This window comes from Lipophrys pholis, assembly GCF_963383615.2.
Source record: "Lipophrys pholis genome assembly, chromosome: 1".
NCBI lineage: Eukaryota > Metazoa > Chordata > Actinopteri > Blenniiformes > Blenniidae > Lipophrys > Lipophrys pholis.
Genome location: NC_137635.1, coordinates 39311490 through 39333388, shown reverse-complemented (window position 1 = coordinate 39333388; position 21899 = coordinate 39311490). Strand labels below are relative to the sequence as shown.

At 41.4% G+C, this 21899-nt stretch overlaps 2 protein-coding genes across 2 annotated transcripts in view; one reads left to right on the top strand and one right to left on the bottom strand.

The window, feature by feature from the left end:
• Positions 1-18007, bottom strand: part of glmna (glomulin, FKBP associated protein a) — a 41609-nt gene extending 23602 nt beyond the window's left edge. Inside the window, exons 1-5 of the mRNA XM_080464764.1 lie at positions 17831-18007; positions 12636-12770; positions 12370-12477; positions 12059-12235; positions 11829-11960 (exon numbers count right to left, since the gene is read on the bottom strand). Of these exons, the coding sequence (XP_080320890.1) occupies positions 11829-11960; positions 12059-12235; positions 12370-12477; positions 12636-12770; positions 17831-17884 (606 nt within the window). The 5' untranslated portion in view covers positions 17885-18007. The remainder of the gene's footprint in view (positions 1-11828; positions 11961-12058; positions 12236-12369; positions 12478-12635; positions 12771-17830) is intronic.
• rpl5a (ribosomal protein L5a) lies at positions 4175-9123 on the top strand. The gene is made up of 8 exons (XM_080464792.1): positions 4175-4273; positions 4580-4649; positions 5697-5812; positions 5905-6039; positions 6140-6342; positions 6830-7007; positions 7767-7855; positions 8081-9123. The coding sequence occupies exons 1-8, from the start codon at positions 4271-4273 to the stop codon at positions 8181-8183; spliced, it is 897 nt and encodes a 298-aa protein (XP_080320918.1). The 5' UTR covers positions 4175-4270; the 3' UTR covers positions 8184-9123.
• Positions 18008-21899: the final 3892 nt, after the last annotated feature.

Below are 21899 nucleotides of genomic sequence, written 5' to 3'. Positions count from 1 at the left end.
TATGTGCATCAATGTATTTCCAACTTACTGACATGCCGATTTTCTGGTTGCATCTTGTTGTGTTTTTGATTATTGGCATTTAATGGCTGCCGCTGCTTTTTTGCAGCAGCTTTTTCAAATGCAGAGGGAAGACAAGCCGGGCAATCCAAGATTGCATTGCATGTGAACAGACTTCTTTCTTCTTATCTGTGACGTAACTGTGAACACATCTGTGGATGTGTGAATTTGTGCTAATCATTTCTAGGCCAATGCAACCACAACTTCATCTTCTTTTATTAAAATGTTATCATTTTGGGGCTAAAAAAGTATTTACTGAAAAATCGTATTATTAGCACAGGCTGTGAAGGGAAACAATATCTATATTTCAGTTGGGAAATCCAACTTCACAAGCAGCTCAGGGGTTTTTAACACTTTGCTTGCTCTACAAGATACTGTCGGGTCACTCACCCACCACGCCCTCCGCCCAGCATGTAAATTCTTATCAACCGCTGGCCACTGCAGCCGAGGGATGACTGCACAATTGCTTTTCTCAATTGTGAAATCAGTTTTGCAGAAGCCGAGCTTGAACGGCTACAAAGATGCTTTCCATGAGAGTGACTCTGTGACTTTTCTTATCTAACGGTGAGAACATCTGCACTCAGAGTGACAGTGAGGGAATTTATCTATCTCGCTCAAACAGAAAAGCAGAAGACCAGACTTCCTTTTTTACTCGAAGTAGCTCTTGATAGAGTTAGTGTACAGACTCCGAGCTGCTGGTTTTGTTATTGATTTGTTCTTTTTGGTCCTGGGACAGAAAGTGGTTGTCAAGTGATGGTCAAACTGTTGGCCTTCTTAGAATGCCATGACTCGAGATGATGACCTGTTGTAAACTGATAAAACTAAACGTAAATGTTTTCTTCAGATAAGCTGAGACTATTACGTGCATATTTCTCACTTAAAGAGAGGCCAAGAAGTGCTGTGTGAAAAAATAGAAAATAGTTGTAGACGTTACAACTTTAACTTATTTAATCCGGTAACCGTTTTGAATTGGAAAAAAGTTGATCTTAAGAAGAGTAATGAAGTTTCTGTTTTACTTAGAACTTTTCAGTTTTACTCCCTCATTTTCAAAATAAATTCTTCATTTTAATTTGCATTCCAGAGGGATCATAAGACTTTTGCACATCCTCCAAACATGAAGTTTTATTTCAGCCTCAGCTGGTGTGGCTGTAACAAACAAAAGTGCACTGGATGTGAGACTGTCAAGAAAAAATGAAAACAATGGGGGGGGGGGGGGGACAACTGAAAAGAACATTAAAGAGAGGGAGCCATGACAGCAGATAAAACATGCTTATTGAATGTGATGTCTGGGGAAATTAGCGGTCGTCTGGCTTGAAGTGAACTCGGAACTGTAAAGTGGGCAACTGATATAACTGCTTCAAAGGGCTCCTCTTCACTTTCAGTGACGATCAAAGTCTGTATGTTTCAGCCTTTATTTGAGTGAAGCAGTCGAGACTGTGTTGTTTTGCATGAGTATCTGTAATTCAGAAGAGGAAGACTGTACTTTTGCCACCTCTGTTAATTGGCGACTCTAAATCAGCCAAAGGTGTGATTTCTGTGCGTGGATGGTTGAGTTTCTCTCATCTCTTGCTCAGTGTTGGCAGGGATTAGCTTCCAGCCTCATCACTATCCTCCACAGGATAAAGTGTGTTTAGATAAAGGATGGATGAATGGATGAATGATCTAAGAAGGCAACGTTTATGGGAGACGGTGGGGATTGTAAAGTATATCCTTCATGGCAGTGTTTGTAGGTTTTATATGTCTTTCTGCTCCCACACATATCACTCATGTAGATTAGTTGTTATCAGGCTTCTACAGCGCTTCGTGAGAACGTTTCTAGATGTCAAATTATTTCTATAGGAGAAGTGAAGGCTCCTTTTTGCAATATTACTTAACTATCGAATGACTCAAACCTGAAGTGTTCTTTGAAGTAGATTGTATTTAGTAAGTCCTGGTGGTGCAATTGATTGAGTCTCGACCCCAATAATAGAAGAGATGCATTTGAAACCCAACAGCTAGGGCATCCAGCATAGAAAAATAGCCAATATGTCTATGGTGCAACATGCAAGGCCTGTCTGTGTTGAGGGTGCAAATTCCTCCCTGTGGTTGCATGGGTTTTCTCCAGGTTGTCAGGTTTATCACACAAGAAATAAAAAAATTAAAAAAAAGAAGATCACATGATTCACGCCTACAGAATCAGGAAAGCTTTAAGTTTTTGTTCTAATTTCTTGTTTCAAACTCATTTTTGTTAAAGAATAACAAGCAACTAAATTTGAGTGAGCCAGACCAAATAAAACATAATAATCAATAAATAACTACAACTTCAAATGGTTCCCCTTTGTTTTAATGCAAATATAAAACAAATATATTAACATCTTTATGCAAAAGTAAAATTATGACATTATGCAAAACTGTGGGCCAAAATTTGCATTGATTTTGTAAATATCACATTCCCATCACCTCGAAACAGATAACATCCCTGCCCCACATAACCCACACAGGCTGAAGAGAACATGTAAACTCCCCACAAAGATCTCCAAGCCTGAACTCGAACAGGGAACAATCTTACTGTGAGAGAAGAATACGAACCACTATTCCACCGTGCAGCCAGTGTTTTACTGACACCAACAGGAGCAACGTAGACTAACTGAGGTAGTGAGAGTTCAACATCAACTCAGGTATGCAGGTTGTCTTTGAACCACAGATTTGTTTAGTCATTCCCAACCACTATTATTATGTCATTAATCTCTCTTTTAACATATAATCTGATTTACTGTGTCTGTATTTTTCAACACAAAAGTAACTAATATTTGCATGGAAACAATTAATCAGTATTTTGTTTGGCAGAAAGGTTAAACTTCTCATTTCCTTCCCTTTTGGACAACAGGGCCTAAATTTACAAAAACTGTAACTCAGTAATCGTGACTTACCAGAAGGACTCTGCGCCTGCAGCCCCGATAGCATTTCAACACCCCCCAGCTGTGAAGTCCTGCGTTCCGTTTTATGTTGAACACAGCATCTTAAATCTCACTGTGCATACAGGAACATGTTTAGAATATATGGACTGTGAAGGACATCTCAGGAAATTTAAATGAACCCAAGTGCGCTTTGGTCTTTAAACAAGTAATAATGACTAAATTGTTGTGACACTTTATTTCACAACATGATGAGGCAGTGGCAAAACTAACAGAGGGTTTCAGGATACGTGTCCTCAACAGGCCTCAGCATTATCGTTGGCCACTTGTTAGGTGAAATCCGCAAAACATATTCACTTCAGATTATGTAGATAGTTTTGCTGGTCAATAGAATTCCAATATGTTATATAAATATAAAATCTGCCTTGCTCCCATATATATTTTATAATCACTTATTTATGATGGTTGGTGGAATGATTAGCTCTCTGGCATCTTCCTGGCTGATTATTGCCTTGATATTGAGTCTTCATGTTCTCTCTCTGCATGTGTGGACTTTCTCCAGATGCTCAGGTTTCCTCTCACAGTTCAGAAACATGCGTTTGAGGTGAAATTCTGACTCTAACTATCTACATAAGTGAATGAGAGTGTCTGTCTTTCTGTTTGTCCTGTGATTGGCCATCGTCAGCTGGGATCAGCTCCTCACAACAGAAGTTCCTCTTTATTTTATTTATTTTTTTACAAGCGATGCTCTTATCCATTGCTGAAAACTATATCCCTGCAACTGTAACGATTCCATTATGATGGTGATTGTAAGCTCATTTTAGTTTAAGGTTATTAGATGTTCTTCTGCCTGAAATACATTATTGTTGCTGCAACGTACATGTTGGCAAGATGATGTTATATAATGATAACTATCATTGCAGTTCTACTATTCATTCAGGATTTACTAATGTTAAGTATCAATAATTATGTTCTAAGCATGTTGCTCTTTAATGTAACATCGATATAATATATAGGTTTTAAACGCTCTCATTGACACAACGTCGTGTCTTTGTCTTCCTTGACATGTTTTTTGAATTCATTATTAATTTATTTTTACTTTTTATGTGATTAGAGTTTATAATGTATTGATGGCAGTTTTGATTGACGATGAGCGGCACTGCCCCCTGCTGGCCGGGGTGGTGTGTCCTCCGGGGCGACAGGGGGCGCTGAGCGCTCTCCGCGAAACGACGTCAGAAGAAGCGCAGGGCAACGTCAGACTCCCTTTTCGACGAGACCGCCGCTGCAATCGGGAGGGAAAACGCAGCCATCGGTCTAAAATGGTGAGTAATTTCTACGCATATCCTAATCGGGTAGCCTGTCCGAGTGTGTACCGATGTGTTTTCGGTCAGCTGAGTGGTGTCGAGCATTTAGAGGGCCAGATGGAGCTGGATGATGGCGGTCTTCTCGCCGGTGTTCCAGCGTGGAGCTTCATGGCTGACGAAACCACAGCACACTTCCTGCACCCGCGACATGAGCTTTTAAACACGAATTCCATCCTTTTCCACATCAATGTTTGATAGAGATTAGAGGTGTGTGCCTGCGTTGTCAGCCAAGCTTCTCCTCATGCTGAACGTGTTTCTTTTCAGGGGTTCGTCAAAGTGGTGAAGAGTAAGGCCTACTTCAAGAGGTATCAAGTTAAATTCAGGAGGAGGAGAGGTAAATCTCACTGCACACAGCTTCTGTTCTCATCCACAATAACATGCATCACTTGCTCTCATTGCACGTTTCTGTTGCCAATACTTCTGTCATGTATTTTCCAGTTTTGTGGTTTGGTGAAATATTCAGGTCCGGTGAACAGATCACTCGTTTAATGGAAATGTCGATGTGTGCAGTTAAAACAAGGATACTGCTAAATGATTGCATGCTCCACTTTATTGGCTCCTGATTGTTCTGGATCAGGGGGTTTCTGGTCCTGGTCCTGGAAGGCCTCTGTCCTGCAGGTTTTAGATCTCCCCAAGTTGCAACACAAGCTGGATGATGATCCTATCATGCTTGATGGAAGTGGTTCAAAATGACAACATTAAAATGCACAATGGCATCAATCAACTGAGGTTGTTGTACTTCAGGATATCAGGATAAGGAAAACTCCTGTGTCCACACAACAAGCCCCCTGATTTTTAAATGACGATTACTCCACATGTTTCAATTAGTCAGAATGCAGAAAATATTTAAAAAAAGCAACTGATTTTAATTACTTGTGGCCATTTTACTTTTGTTAAACACTTTTGTACCACAAAATAGTGTGAATCGCTCTCGGAAAAGTCGGTAAACAGTCTACCTAAAGCTGGGACAGGCAGTTACGATCATTGTGAGGACGGCCCACGTTTAATCCAATCTGAAGTTAAAAAAATATAATTCTGTCACCGCTTGGGGCAGACAATAAAGTTCATCTTATCTGTCAGAGGCCAATATAATGAACTGAATTGTTTGGCCCTAACTTTAATGCATGCATTGACTACATTTATACCTTGAAGTACATTTGTTTATGTTGTACTTTGAAGCAGTTTTAATTTAAATCTACCTCAGATGTGCTTATATTGGGCGTCACCCTATCTTGTGATTTCCGACGTATGACTCTGTCTCACCTGAGAATCAAAGAAAATAGTTAAAAAAAAACAAAAAAAAAAACAATCTTAAAGCACGCCGAACACTACATCCAGAAATGTGGAAATAGCCTGACGTTCCTTCATCTGATCTTTCTAGAGGGAAAAACTGACTTTTTCGCCCGCAAACGGCTGGTCGTTCAGGACAAGAACAAGTACAACACCCCCAAGTACAGAATGATCGTCAGGCTCTCCAACAGGGACATCTGCTGCCAGGTGAGGCGCCTCAAAACCAAGTGAAATACAGTAGTGCTGTCATGTGTTGGAATGGACCTGCCTAACCATCTCCCCCGGTTCTTACTCTTTAGATTGCCTATGCAAAGATTGAGGGAGACCACATGGTGTGTGCCGCGTACTCCCACGAGCTGCCCAAATATGGCATCATGGTCGGCCTCACAAACTACGCCGCAGCCTATTGCACTGGGCTTCTTCTTGCTCGCCGGGTAAGCGCGCTCACTTACGGAGCAGGGATGTAGCAGTGGAAAAGTTAGCTTTTGGATTTCAATATTGGAAACTAATATACCCAACTGTGTCGATCCTCAGGTGCTGCAAAAGTTCAACATGGACCAGGTGTACGAGGGTCAAGTGGAAGTAACAGGAGACGAGTTCGACGTGGAGAGCGTGGACGGGCAGCCGGGGGCTTTCACCTGTTTCCTGGATGCAGGACTGACCAGAACTACCACAGGCAACAAGGTGTTTGGAGCGCTGAAGGGGGCAGTCGATGGAGGACTGTCTATCCCACACAGGTCAGTGTGATGTGCATATTGTGCAGCCTGCTGCTTCTTTTTCTGTTTTTGTTCCATGTGGCGCCTCTCTGTAGATGTAAATGAATCATTTCCTGGTTCTCTGCTTCTTGATGATGATGAAGAACGGACTGAGCAAAATGTAGTTGGTCCTTCATTTGCATTAGCTGATGTGTACTGTCGTTTTCAAGACGGGGCTGAGAGAAGTAAGACGAACCAGAGCAAAGGCCATCATTGTGTCACGAGGATTTATCTTGTGTTCAGCTTATTTCGTGTTGAGCCGAGCTTTCACGTAGCCTTTCTCTCGACGGATGGAATCGAGAAGATCATTCTTTAAACTGCATATTCAGAGCAGCCTTTAACCTGCTCTTCAGTCTCATAACCAACACATATTATCTGAGATATAAGCTGAGATATGTGCCCTTTATCATTACTTGAATCGAATCCTTTATTTATTTCCTGGCTCAATCTTGATCGTTTCTGCTTTTAGTCTGAAACGCTTCCCTGGCTACGACACGGAGAGCAAAGAATTCAACGCAGATGTGCACAGGAAACACATCATGGGCATGAACGTAGCCGACTACATGTCATACCTGATGGAGGAGGACGAAGACGCCTACAAGAAACAGTTCTCGCGCTTCATCAAGAACGGAGTGACGGCAGACGCGGTGAGGCGATGGCTCAGAGTGCCAAACCTAGAAACTTTCCATGTTTTTGACGTTGATGTGCTGCGTTGTTTTGTCTGAACTTATCCCGGTTTGTTGTGGGGAGCAGTGCTATAACTGCTGCGATTGACATCAAAACCATATTGATTTAATCAGAGCTGCTTGCAGCCACAATTTAATCACGTTAGTGGAAAATATGTCAGGCGTTTGTGCAGCTAAATCAGCAGTGGTGACATTTGTACACTGTTAGAGTCTGTCCACTAGAGAGCAACAAAGAGTTAATTTTGAATTTGGTGATCAGGATCTGAACTGTCTGTTTGAAATTGCAAGCAAATTCCAACATGGCAACAATAGGTCCTTTTTATTTAAACGACTCTGCAAAGAGAAAGCAGATTCTGAGTTGAATTTTTCTATAGATTTTTTTTTTTTTTTAATCAATAAAAAGAGAATTACAAAAAAAAAAAAGGTCATGTGAGATGCAGACTGCTCACATTAAGGTCCACTGTGTATTTGAGTTTACATTCTAACGCTTGCTTGGTCGCCTTAAGTCTTCCTGCAAGTTTAATTGGTTTATAAGTTCTCTGCTTCTTGATGATGATAAAAATGACTCTGAGCAAAATGTAGTTGGTCCTTCATTTGCACCGGCTGATGTTCTCTGTCGTTTTCAAGACGGGGCTGAGAGAAGCAGAGGAAATATCAAGCATGGCGCCGAGGGAAAACTGTGACTATCTCATGTTTTAACCCCTCATTTTGTGTCTTCAGGTGGAGGAAATGTATAAGAAAGCGCACGCCGCCATCAGAGCGAACCCCAAACATGTCAAGAAACCCAAAAAAGACGTCAAGAAGAAGAGGTGGGTTCCTGATTTGCATATCTTAATTGGCTTGATGTCACGGAACCTTTTTTTTCCCCAAAACAACTGTCACAGCACTGCTGCCTTTAGAAAATAAGTGATGCCAAGCTCCTGTCAAAGTGTTGAATAGCTAATAGGAAGATCCCAGTGCTGAGCGGACAAATGTTTCTCTCAGCTGATGCGCTGAATGTTAATGGAGATGCCGCTGTGTCTGTTTCCGGGCAGGTGGAACCGCGCCAAGTTGTCTCTGGCACAGAGGAAGGACCGCGTCGCTCAGAAAAAGGCCAGCTACTTACGAGCACAAGAACAAGAAGCAGGCGATGGTTAGGGTCTTGGTGTGGCGCCCCACTAAAGAATGGCAACATTCACCACAGATCAATAAAATTATTTCAACCCAAACCGTCTGGCTCCGTCTCCGTATTGGGTTCAAAGAAACATAACGGTAGCCGTGGCGACATTGACCAATAGTGATCTGATTGGATGCAGACCCGATTGAATTTGCACCATGTAAACACTTGAATCTGGTATCGTCCATGTAAACGGCACATCGTGTTATTTCCAACGACTTATTTTATTATACTGGCTTGTTTTAATGATTCCGTTAGCATGAACTGCTTTTATCAATTCAAGGTAACGGTTCAGAACTTTAAAAAGTTTAACGCTGCTAGTGTTTAAACAGTACATTACCAGGACCTGCCTGCTTCTGAATGTCAATGAGACGCCTTTAGGCTAGTTACTAGGGTTGGCACTGGCATGAGTGGGGGAATATCTTGTGTTGGCATCTGAGACAAATGTGAGGTTAACTGTTAAATTTAAAGCTTTATTTACAAAGATGTCTTCTCTGCTTTTCTTTTGCATCAAAATGCTGATTAAAATTACAATTAAGGCACCTGCAATGCATCTATATTGTGATAATTTTTAATCCTCATGACTTGTTATGACAATAATTCACAGCATGTGAGGTCTGGCTGACCAGAACATAATTAAAATGGGTTACAGTGAAGTGGTACACAGTTTAATTGTGCAAAATCATGCTGGTTTCTTCAAATAGTAAACGTTTCATACACTCAAAAGTCAAACAGCAACACTGACCACGGGCTTGACGTGCTTCACAGGCCATGTCCGCTGTACACTGAAGTTGGTAAAACAGCCCGGTGCAGTCGTGAGAAATCTTTTAGTACAGTATCAAATGTGAGCACTAAGTTTAATCAATACCACTGTACATGGTAAACATTCATCACATGATTTCAGCATGGTCTCAATGGCACTGATTTAAAAAAAAAAAAAAAAAGGCAATACAGTACAATACAACAAACGCTTTTTCAGTGAGAAATACAAACAGCTACACATTAGCTAATATTTTTTTATCATTGATGCAGCATTGTTGATGTCGCCGGAGATGTACATCGTGGTGAAATACACTGAAACAGCATGAATTCTTCACTTCATCCTCAAATCCCACCATGCTGCCAAACAGATGAGTTACAAAGAGAAAGCCACCAAACCGAATATGTGGTCCTCATAAGCTCATAAAAAAAAAACTCCTTCACTTGCACAATTCTTAAAAATAAGTCTCTGATCGAGGTCAGTATAGAGTTAAATATTGTCTACTGGTGCTTCAAAACGACATTCACCCATTGGTCTTTGATAAATAAAAGTTATCTGGCCAGTACAGATTGTACAGCATGTCTGTAATAGAGCGGTGAAGGAGATACTGAATACTGAAAGACTGTTTCGGGTAGATTCCAAAGGTAATTCTCAAGTTGCACTTTACAAATGGCCTTTAAATCCACCCAGAAGATTCTTGGCTGATCTCCTTCTCTTAGAGTTTGCTGCTTGCGACCTCACTTCACTGAGGTCACAAATGACTCGTGACCAGATTGGACAAGAAAAAAAGCCTTCATCAACATTAACTCCTGAGTACATTGAGCAATGTACATTTTCCACTAATCTATGTACATTTTATTCTGTATATATTGCAGTGCCTTTCTTCCCCCCCCCCCATTCTTGTGGCTCTCTTTAGCTTTTACAGCAAAGGCTTAAACTCTATTACTGATTGCTGTTATTTCCGTGCTGCGCCAGGTGACCTCTTCCTTCATCACAAAGAACATAGGACCGGTAGTTTATGTTTAGCTTAAATATTGACTAGTGTCAATAGTGAGTGTTGCACTGTTTGCACTCGTTTGGGTAATCTTTGCTGGGAACTAACCTCGAACAACTTTTAAGAAAATGCGCAGCTCCTCATTCTGCTCAGAGCGTCGAAAATTGTCAGAGAGCTGATGAGACAAACCGACACTAAAGTGGTTTTGGTCCTTTTGTTGTCTCTTAGAGCAAAGTGTTGACGCACTGTCAACCTGATTGTATAAACATTCCCTCCTGGACTATGCCAAGATTCTTCACTTTGACTAAATGAGGGAGTTCGTCTGTGTGACGCTACTGATTTCCACTTAAAGGAAGTCGAGCGCCGTCCTTGCAATCACGGTTTTTCTTGATCCATTAAGTGCCGACATGCATATTTCCCGTCCCGGTGGCTGAAACTTCAATTTACTGTCCGAGAAGCCGTCAAGTAAACTCGGTTTTGCCAGGGGTGTACTCATAACATTCCATTATGGTGAACAATACTATACAGTGTGGTGTGTTTCTACTGTTTTAAAGTGTGATGCACGGAAACATGCGACAATCTGTTCTCTTTTAGTCTTACGAAAGCACTCAGACCAGCTATCCAGGTCCCAAGCTATTTAGATTGGAGCAGAGGAGGTAGGTCCATCAGTCTGGCGATTCACAACAGTTAGAAGATGACAGAAATGACTTTAATAAATGTGCTACTCTTAAATCCCAGCATCTTTTCTGTCTGAGTCGGCCCTTTCTGAAGAGCCGTGATTCCAGAAGGACAACCTCTTCTTGTCACGAGTCCTTGGTGTGTGAGATCTGCCTCCACAGCAGAGCTTTCAGGTTGTTGAGGATGAGTGAGTGCTCCATGTTCATCTGTCCAGCATTACCTTTGAGGGCCATGCAGGCGTACAACTGTCTCTCCAGCTCCTCTCTCATCCCAGACGGCGCCCCGCGCAGCAGATAGTCCTTCAGCGTACTGCACGCCTTGGCCAGGTTGGGCTGAACCGGCTCCTCCCTGCAGCGCTTCTCCAACAGGTTGCACGACGTCCGGCAGTCCATCCCGTAAACGCAGTCGGCGTCCGACTCGCACTTCAGTGCTCGCATGGTGCGTCTGAACTCGTCCTCGGGAACCACTGCTCGGGTGTTGGTCAGACGAAGCTCGTGCCGGTCCGTGTAGCCAAAGTGTGCCGCAGCCACATCACAGATCAGAAAGCTACCGTACGTCCCATGAAAGATGTCCTCCACAAGCTCCAACAGGCCCATGGAGATCTTGGCTTTGCGAGGCCAGGAGGGGGTGAACCACTGGTCCATCGTGCGCTGCACACCGTTAGGCACCCAGGACACAAGTGGCCAGGGGAGAGATAAACCATACAGGGGCCCATAGGGGATACGCTCCGTCATGTACAGGTCTCCGCAGTAGCCCAGCAGGCGAGGAGTGTGTCCACGGTCCTGGAGCAGCAGACCCAGCAACACCTCAAAGAACACAGGAGATAGTTAAGGTAACATAGTGCTTCACAAACACACCCTAAGTATTAAGTGCATCCAGCCACCCTTACTTAAATCCTCCATGTAACCAAAAGATGTTAAATCTCCAAGACTACCTTGTAACACTTGACTGTTTACTTCAAAAACTAAAAAAGAATGCACTTTATAGAACAGATTTCCATCAAAAAAATATTTTAAGTACAAAAGCAATAAGCCAGACTACTGTACGCTGATCAATGAGCATAAAACAAGTGTCTGCAGCCTTGTTCCAAGCTGGATCCTGCAGTTTTCTGGCAGCTTGTTCCACGACTGCATGTTCAGCACAGAAAAGTGATCAGATGAATTTTTGATGGTTGCACTCAGTTCCTTGTGATACCTCGTCCATTTGAAGGAGTGCCCATGTGGAGCGGGCTTCTGGCAGCGACACCCGTCCGTCTCTGTTGCCATCGGCGACCGAAAGGATCTGGCTGACGAGGCTGGCGAGGTTGGCCTGCTCTCCAAGTTTGGACTGGTGGACAGAGAAAGACAAAGAGGAGGCTGTTACAGGCTCCAACAAAGACTTGGTTCTTTCTAAAATTCTGGGGGCTCACACTTATGTTTCTCTACCTTGAGGTGATTAAAGACCATCTCTCTGAACTTCTCCACCGACGTGCCTCTGGTCGGCTTATCGAACACAGGAGTTTCTCTTCGTGGCTCCGGTTCCTCGCCCAGCTCATAGTGCACTACCTCCCCCAGTTTACAGCGGATGATGCCATCATGGTCACCCCAGCTTCCTGTGTACACCTTGCAAACAAAGGAAGAGCAAATGAGTATATACACAATCTAAAATCATCTTTATGATCAGAATCATAGGGGATCATTGTTAATTAGTTTAATGAATTGTTTAAACTTTTTTGTGTCAATGTCACATTTGCTACCTGGTTATTTGGCAGCGTAGACAAACACCTTCCCATGTAGAGCGTTTCCTTGTCACACAGACTGCTGCAGGCAGAGCCATCAATGATGCCCTTCCTGTATTTATCGCACTTTGGGAAAGACAGGAAAATGTACTTCTCGGGGAGATTCACAAATATGTGGTAACATGTTGCAGTTGCTATCCAGAAATCTGATTTTGTCATGAAGTCAACATGTGCTCCCCCCCCCCCAACAGGAATAAAATTACTTCGACATTGCAGTCACTCACAATGGCGTTCTTGCACTCATGTCCTCTGCACAGCTCTGTGTAGGTGGAGTACTGCACATAGAGCACCCAGCTCCCCACGAGCACCGTCAGCCATGTCAGGAACAGGTACTTCACCCGCACAAAGGAGATGCGAGCCTTTAGTGGCAGAGCAGAAACAAACACAAACATGGATCGAGATCATCAGAGCCCACATGTCCGTCAAACAAGAGAAAGAAAACAATAATGTAAAATGCTGTCAGTTGCTTTTGTTAAAAAACAAGATTTCTTTGCATGCTGATCATGTTTTATTCACATTTTTAAAGAAGACGACTGCACTCAGTCGCTCAGTGTTGATCCAAGTAAGATAATCAACCTCAATCACATAATGGGGTTACCATGGTAACTTCATGGGGGTGTCCCATGACATGGCAGAGGCTGTCAGTGATGCTGCAATGTGCAACAATAGCTCATTAGACTGGAAAGAAATGTTTTGGAGGTAGAAGAGAAGTTATTTCTCTGTGACATGCTACTTTGTGGATGCTTAAAAAAAAAATCCAATTACTGTCTGAGTCACAGGATGCACACATCACATGTCTCACACTACCCAGCTAAATAGAAATCCTGTTCTGAAACACTGTGCAGTTAGACAAGTCTAACTTATTTTCAGATTTGATAAAACACAAGAATGCAGTGATACAAATACTCAAATCTTAATCTCAAGGCAAAAGCTTGTTTTCAGTGTCAGTTCCTTTTAATTTAATGACTAAATGACAAAATTTAGTGCCGACGTCAAAGTTTCAGTTTGATTAAACACCTTCAATTTTGTGTATTGATTTGAATGAATTAATTCAAATGGCATGCAGAGTTTGCATGTTCTCTCTTTGCATGCATGCAAAGAGAGAACATGTAAACTTGGTACAATACATCTGCCAACCTGGACATTCTCACTATGACACAAGTGTGCTGACTACTACACCACTGTGCAGACTACAGCCAATATAAAGACTAAAACAAACAAATAATTAGAAGCGTTGCAAATGCTGGATATGGCCAGAGTAACTCCTTGGTAACTATTGCAGTATTGAGCAACAAACATAGAATGCATCATGTCAAGGTGAGCACGAGCTCCAGCCAAAAAAAAAAAAACAACCCAAAACAAGAACATGCCTTTTAACAATAAAAAATAATGATAAACATTGTGGCCTGTCTCTGAACTAATGTCCCCCACTGTCTAAATGTGTCAGACAATATTGACATAATGTTGTAAAGTAAGAACATTCTCATTGCACACTGAATGATCACAGGGGTTTGGTGCCGTCACTCTTTGCACCCAAAACTGCATCATTTCCTCTAAATACATTTGGAGACTGGAGCTCTGTCAGAGGCTTGTTGTAAAAACACTGAACCAGAGATTTTCTGTGGATGTAATCTGGCCCAAATTCTTCCGTCTCTTCCAAACAGACTCCATCAAGTTAGTCAAGATAGTACTTAATGACATCGGCTATATAAATGGGAGTATTGTGCACTGTTACAGAGAAGGTCTGGAACCATTCAGACGCCCCCTTGTCGGTACTGCACGATGGAATATTGCATTTCTTTCACACGTGCCTTAAACCTTTGCACAGCGCCGTATTTATACAAGCAGCAACACACTCATAGAGCTGTTTAATAATCAGCTATTTAATAAAGAATGATCAATTCAAACAGAGTTACTGATTTTCAAAATTTAAATAAAATGTGTATCATAATAGAGTTCTTTAAAAGCTATTATTTAAATTTTTAGATAACAGTTGTTTATAACTGACGGACTGAACCTGGAGGACTCGATTAACTGCAGCCATCACTGACCCAATATCACGTACCAAACGACAGCTACTTTTTCTGCAGAGCAATTTCAATATATAGTTTTTTTTTTGCCATTTCTTTCCCCAAACTATATATTAGATAAGGTATGCCATATACAACTAATAATATAATTTACCTCACGTGCCAGCATTAGTCTGCTCTGACACATGACAGCTAAACGAGAACCAACACCAAGGAGAAAACTTTGAAAATTAAGTACACATTTAGAAAGAAGAAGAAAAAGTATCAATCAACAGGAAAGGTGTTTGAATAACATCCCAGCTCTACATGTGCCTGTTGTACATTAGAAAACAAAGTGCTAAAAGGAACTTTACAATGGCTGTGAAAGGAAAAGACAGTGAGGGAAGTAAAGAACGTAGAGGACCAGAATGAGGTAGCTGTCTCAGTGTTTCACTATGTGAGTAGCACTTTAAGAGTAAAGGTGTCAGCAGAGTATTTAAGATTTATGGTGGTGTAGTTAGCATTCTGGCCAAATAGCGAGGCTCTCCGAGGTCCGGGTCCAGCAGGGCCTTTTAGTGTGGAGGTTGCGTGTTCTTTTAGTGCATACTTGTATTTTGTCTAAATTGCCTGTATGTAGAGGAGCCTTGTGACAAACAGACCAGTGCAGGTTGAATCCTGTTTCATCCATGGTCGACTGGGGATGGTTGGCTTTTTTATTTCATTTATTTTTTTATTGAGAACATGATTAAGTGATCTTTTCAGTAGTGTAGAGTAGCAAATGTGAAAAACAAATCCAGCTAAGAAGTAAAACAATTTTGTAAAGTAAAGCATTGAAAAGAATTTAGGTCAAACTCCCCGCGCCAGCCACAACACTCAATTTTCACTAAAACAAAACTGCAGTTAGTTTTTCTCTGAGGACTCCCACTTTACTTGGGAGGATAAAATCATTTCGGTTCTCACTTTGATCTCAAGGCAGGAACTGCTCATGTTGTGTGTATTTTGGCAGCGTGCTGCGTCGCTCAGTCAGCCTCAGCACTGCTTCCAAATCCTAACAAAATATGCAGCCAGTGTGGCAAGAATCAAGTCTTTGGCCTTTTTTTTTTTTTTTTTAAATCTTTGATGTGCTGCGATTACTGTAGTGTGTAAACAGGACATAAGCTCCTTCGGTGTTGGCTCCACACAAACTGCAGAATGTGATCCACAGAGTCACAGTCAAATTACAGCTGTAAATTCAAGCTGTATAGATTTAGAGCACATAAGTTAACTGAATGAAAAGAGGTAAAGACTTCAGAAACACAGACAGGATATAGGAAAACAATAAATTTCCTGCCTCTGTCTTTGGTGCATTTCACCAAATGGCCTATTGACCACAGTAGGTTATTTGAGCCTCAGAAGCAGCATTGTGTTCTTCTTTGCAAAGCTGTTGTGCTTTTACCCAATGCGAGTCCCAAAGAGATGAACCAACAGATAGTGAGCACCCCCCCCCTCGCCGCCGCCCCTCGAGCGAGGAGTCAGTGATCACAGGGAACAACTGTCACATCCGAACCCTTCGATGTGTTTGTGTGTTGTTGTTTTGTTTGTAGGCCGATGTGTGTGTAAATGACAGAAACAATACGGTGGCAGTCACAGGCGAGCGGCGGTGAATCATGTGTGCGTGTGTCTCGGCACATGATGCTGCCTCCAAGTTAAAGAAGTGAAACCCGAGCAGCGAAGAGCTTAGTCCCTCATTAATCTCTCTGCTCTGATAATGTCTTCTCTTAGGAAACTCGTACGGGGTGTCTGTTTTGACAATGACTGCGCAAAGGAAAATATGAAGTATTGCATGATACTGACAAATCTACAGGCTGGTGATGAAGAGTGCAGACAGACAAAATGTCAGATGTGCGAGAAGCCTAATAGGAAAAAACCCCATTGCTCAAACTGTAGGGTCACGCCTGTCAACAGTATGATTCAGTTACCCTGCACCAACCCTCATGAGGTATCAAGGTCTTCATGACAAAAGACCCGCAGTATCTCATCTTCACACTGTCTACGGTGTCTCCAAAAGCCTACAGGATTCCTGAGGACGGAGCCGTCACGAGTTACACAAACTGAGACGTTAGTAACCGAACCTGCTGTGCATACAACCGTTGATGACATTGCAGAGTAATACTGTCATAATTGACTGGCGATCATGTGGCTTTCTTAAAACGGGTGCTTCCATCATGCATCGATACTCTAAAGCCATTTTAACGATCAGATTTGGATTTTCCAAAAGATATCGCTGGAGTATGCAGTAAACCGGATAACTTAGAACCTCTAATCCCCTCAAATGTGGTGGAAACACATTTAAAAGGCATTTATTGTCCGAATGTATCTCAGTAACCATGTGGAACACGGTACAACATAAGACACAGAGTGCTACAATGGATCTAAACATCTCAACGTTTAAGTCCGATGCTGGTCCAGATGTGGTAAGCCAAGTGCCATTATGAGGATGTGCTCGCCTTTAATAAAAATGCTACAAAAAGCCTGTCACTGTTTGCTTATAAATCCAAACCTTTCTTTTACACAAACCCTGTACTTAAATAGAAACAGAACTAAATCTAGAAGATATTCAAAAACACCCAAGACTTCTCTCACCTCAAAACAAACCACATCTGCATCTGGTATGACTTTAAAAGAGAAGTATGTGCAGGAGTTTGGGATGACATCACTGTGACCAGTCTTGTTGAATTAATCCTCCCACAAGGCCAAGGTGGACACATGTTGAAGAAGCGTCCACCTCCTGAGCTCCATGTTTCAGCTTTCAGAGGACTTCAGACGTACAGAGGGTCAAGCTTGTGTCCAGAGAAGAAATAAACCAACCACCGCAGGAACAAATGAACACATGCAATCCTGCAATCTCCTTTTCCCATAAGCGCCTCACCTTGGCTGGGGAAGTTGCTGGCAGCAGACAAATGGTACCCCAAAAAAAGAGGGTTGAGCCCTTATTATTATTATCCAGCCTCATAGATTACTGCTCTGCCACTGTTCGGGGTGATGAAACAACAGTGAGCCACAGCTTTGCCATCTTTTATTTGAAAGTCAAATGTTAAAGGGCAATAGTTTGAAAGAAGAAAGATGAAATGATTCAAAGACACACTCGTTTTAAAGACCTGGCATGTATTACCAGTTCATCCGGTTGATGGTAGGCCTACATAGAGCAATATGGGTCAATCCCATCGGTTGAAAAGCATTCATCAGGTATTTAAAGGGGATTGAGCCACCAGGAGCTCCGAGGAGGGACATGTCTGCTGCCAGCTGCGAGTCCGATGTGACACCACGTCGACCACCCCATTACACACACACATCTACATAGATGTACATTTCATCTGACATATCGCCGCAATCTGCTTCACATAGCGTGTGATAACAGAGATGAATTTTACCTGGAAGTAGAAGGACTTTTTCACCCAGGCCCGTGGAAACAGAGCCTTCGCCATCACAAAAATAGATCATCTCAATGTGCGGCGGACCTGGCTGTGGAAGATCATTCAAACACACAGCGCGGCGGAGAGCGTCCTCCACACCGGCACCGCACCGAACCACAGACACAGAACCGCCGCGTGCTTCCGGATCTCGACCCGCCTGGGATGCACTGCGGTCCCCGGACTGTCGGCGGGTCTCGTCGGTGTGAATGGCTCCGATATGATTGCTCTCAGCCTGCGCCTTCGCTCCGTGCAGCAGCTGCTGATTTCCAAGCAAAGCAACACATACCTCAAGCTGGAAGAAAAAAAAACAAAAACATCGTAGGTTGAAAGCGCAGGCGCGGCGTGTCCCTCCGCCAGTCACGCGGGTTTTTTTTTTTTTTTTTTTTTTTTTTTTTTTTTTTTTTTTTTTTTTAAGTTTTCAGACACGAGACCGTAATTACTTTTAAACACGTTATTTCACCGGTGTAAACGCCCAGGAGCGACACGGGCACACTGATGTTCTTTGAACTAAATGATAATAACCCGGTCAAGTTAACAATCAGAATGTCGAACAACATCTGTCACAATAAAAGTCATTTGGTGTTAAGTGAAGTGATAATACAACTTCCGGTCATTAATTCCCTGCAAGCAAAAACCAGCACGAAGTACATGAGTGGAACTATTTAATAACAAGTAGCCATTTACTGTAGCAACAAATGTTTTACCAGATTTTTATTTGTTTATTTTTTAAGTATGCCGCCTTACCACTTTTACCCAAAATTGGTGGGATCGGCTTGCCTGGTCTTAAAGAAAAGAAACCATTAAAAGCACATTAGAGATAATATGACACATAAAGTATGATTATAACATGTGAATTGTCTTTTCACCAACAATGTAATCGTCACCTTTCAGGCTGGATGACATTGTCAAGTGTTATAGCATAAAGCAGTGTTGTCCTATTTTTTTCTTCCTAAATGGTCACTCAATAAAGGTGAAGTAATTTCTAAAGGAATAAAAACAAACGATAAACACAAGGTCTCGTTTATTGCAAGACAAATGGTTGATAAGAATGTATATGACTCCTGTTGAACTCCACCATGTGTCTGCCAACACCCCGGATGTATGCAATAAATGTGTAAAGGCGAAGGGTATATCATTACGTCACCTATGGGAATGTGAGAGAGTCCAACTATTTGGGAAAAGAGGTTATACAATGTTTGTCGGACATGTTTCATGCCATAATAGCCTGTATGCTAAACTATGTGTGCTTGCAATATACCCCCAAAACATTTTACAAAACTCTATAAAGTTCTGGACTTTGGACCCCTCGAGGATAGGAGAGCTATTGCACCTTGTTGGATGAGTATGGAACCTCCTGCATTGAAAATACAGTATGGACAAGGGAACTTTCCAGGCACTGGACTTGAACAACTGAAATACATCACTTGGGAACTATACATGAAGTTGATACATATGTGGTAATTATGAGCGTCTCTGAGACACATCCTTATCTTTACTCCTTTACTCTAACCTGAACTTATTACTCATTGCTGAATGACCAGGTCTTGGTGGAATCATGGGTCGTCTAGGTGAATAAATATATACATGCAAGTCAGTAAACGTAATGCTGTCCATGATTGTTTATTGGAGAAGGGGTGAAAAGAAAATGAAAAGATATATATTGTGGGAAAAAGAAGTGAAGTATTTGGCTGAAATGTCTGAAATTCCAGCAGACACTTGCAATACCTCCAGTTCGATTGATTTTGGTGACCAGCTGCAACCCCTTTTCTTTGATTAACCTCGTTTTAATTGAGCCTTCAGGACATGTTGTGAAAATAATGGTGTGGTAAAGTGGGGGTCAATGCAAACACGATAATTGGAAACTCCAATTGTTCAGGAAGTTTTGAGCTTGTTCAAACCTTCTTTTTAGAACTCAATGTAGGGCCAATAAAAATGATAATTACTCCATGGTCATTCAATTCTGTGCCACATACTTAAATATAAGTTAGACACTTTTCTGTTACTGCTCCTCTCTGGGTCTTTATTGAATTGGTCATAAGAATACAATCCTAAGGGAAAAGAAGTCACATCCTTTTTTAACTTCTCTGACTGATAGAAAACATTTTTCACATTTGTTTTTTTAAACAGAACAACAATGACGTGAAGCTTTACAAAAACTTCAGAGAATTCCAAAAATGTAAAGCACAGTCAAAGTTCCAGTAAAAAATAAAACTTTCAATTATTTGACATTTAAGGTATTTAAAAATTGTAGGATTAAGGGTGTGGCCTTTCAGTGGGGTAACATGGAGTCTACATGACCATAAAGTGTAACGCCTTAACCCTGTTGACAAATAAACAACCTGAGGAATACAGAACCGATCCCACTTTTCATTCTTAACAAACTCTCTGAAATCAGCCTCCAGAGAAAACTGGTTTGGCTCTCATTCATCTCTGGGGAACTTTGATGGAAATATCCAATTGTAAATCATTTCTAAGCACAAAAATAAACATTTCACTCGATTTTATTTGTAATTTTTGCTTGGTTGTTATAGACTAATCTGCATCAATGTTTACTGAGGAAAGCATATCAATATTGTCTCATTGCACCATCTAGCGGTGTCAGGTCATAATTGGTCCCGGAAGATCGCAGAGAGAATACATTGTGAAGACTAAAACGGTGATTTAAAATGTTGCTTATTCCTTTTTGTATGCAAAGTTCACGAGAATGAATCTTATACTTAGGGTTATAGATTAAAAATAGTCTGCTTAAAAAAATCAAATAGGGTTCAGTTTTAGCAGCAACATTAATGCTGAAACACACCCATTGTTTTGTTTGTCAATAAATATCAGATGTTTTTCTAATATTTTACAGTAGGCAACAGGGTAGTGGACAGAGACAATATTCTAACCATGTTGTATATCTCTTGTTGGGCTGGTTGTACAACCAATTTACAAATTTTACTCCAATAGTTTGGGGAATATTTGGTTTCTATAATAATAATAATAATAATAATAATAATAATAATAATAATAAGAAGAAGAAGAAGAAGAAGAAGAAGAAGAAGAAGAAGAAGAAGAAGAATAACAATACTAACAATAATAACAATAATACATTTACTACAAGACACTTTACGTAGACACATTGTATAATCAGCAAACATTAAATTAGAGGAACGTCATATAAACAAGTCTCAAAAATACATCACAGAAATATATTCGTACTATGCATTAAAGGGGGGTGTGAACAGGTCGGTCTTGATGAGGGATTTGAAAGTGTTTAGGTCGGTGCAGTCACTGATGTGTTGGGGTAGGGAGTTATAGAGTGTGGGGGCACATATGGAGAAGGCTCTGTTGCCCCAGGTTCGGTGTTTGATTCTGAGCTGGAGGGAAAAAAGGTTTGCATCGGAGGAACGGAGGCTTCTGGAGGGAGTGTGTCGGTGGAGCAGGTCTCTGAAGTATGCTGGGGCTTGGCTTTGGAGGGCTTTGTGGATCAGGGGGAGGACGTTAAGCTGACTTAGACATTTCACCATTTTAATTTCCACTCATCAAATTTGGGGCCCATGTAAGGTGACTGTGGCCTGAAGATTGAACCCCATGAGGATTTCCAGCAGGGGCCCCACTTTCAGTGTGAAATGGTGGCCACACAAAACTTAGAATAGTTTTCCCTTTGGAAAAGACACAATTAAAGTAATACCACATAACATGGTGCATAGTGTGGTATTACTTTAATTGTGTCTTTTCCAAAGGGAAAACTATTCTAAGTTTTGTGTGGCCACACCATGTTATGTGGTCACAGTTCATCAGGGCTTTTTGGTCATTTAAATACATATTTATCAACAGTGAAAAATTCTGTAATTTGCTCGTCAAATTAAAAGAATCTTTAAGTATGAATATAATTTAGATTATGACATTTGTAAATCTACAAATATTTTTGAGTGTGTCTTTGCAGATGTTATAGTTTCCTGTTTGTTGAAAAAATGACAACATTTCACACATGCTTACAAGATATTACAATAGAATATAATAGAAATACTTTATCAATGAATTA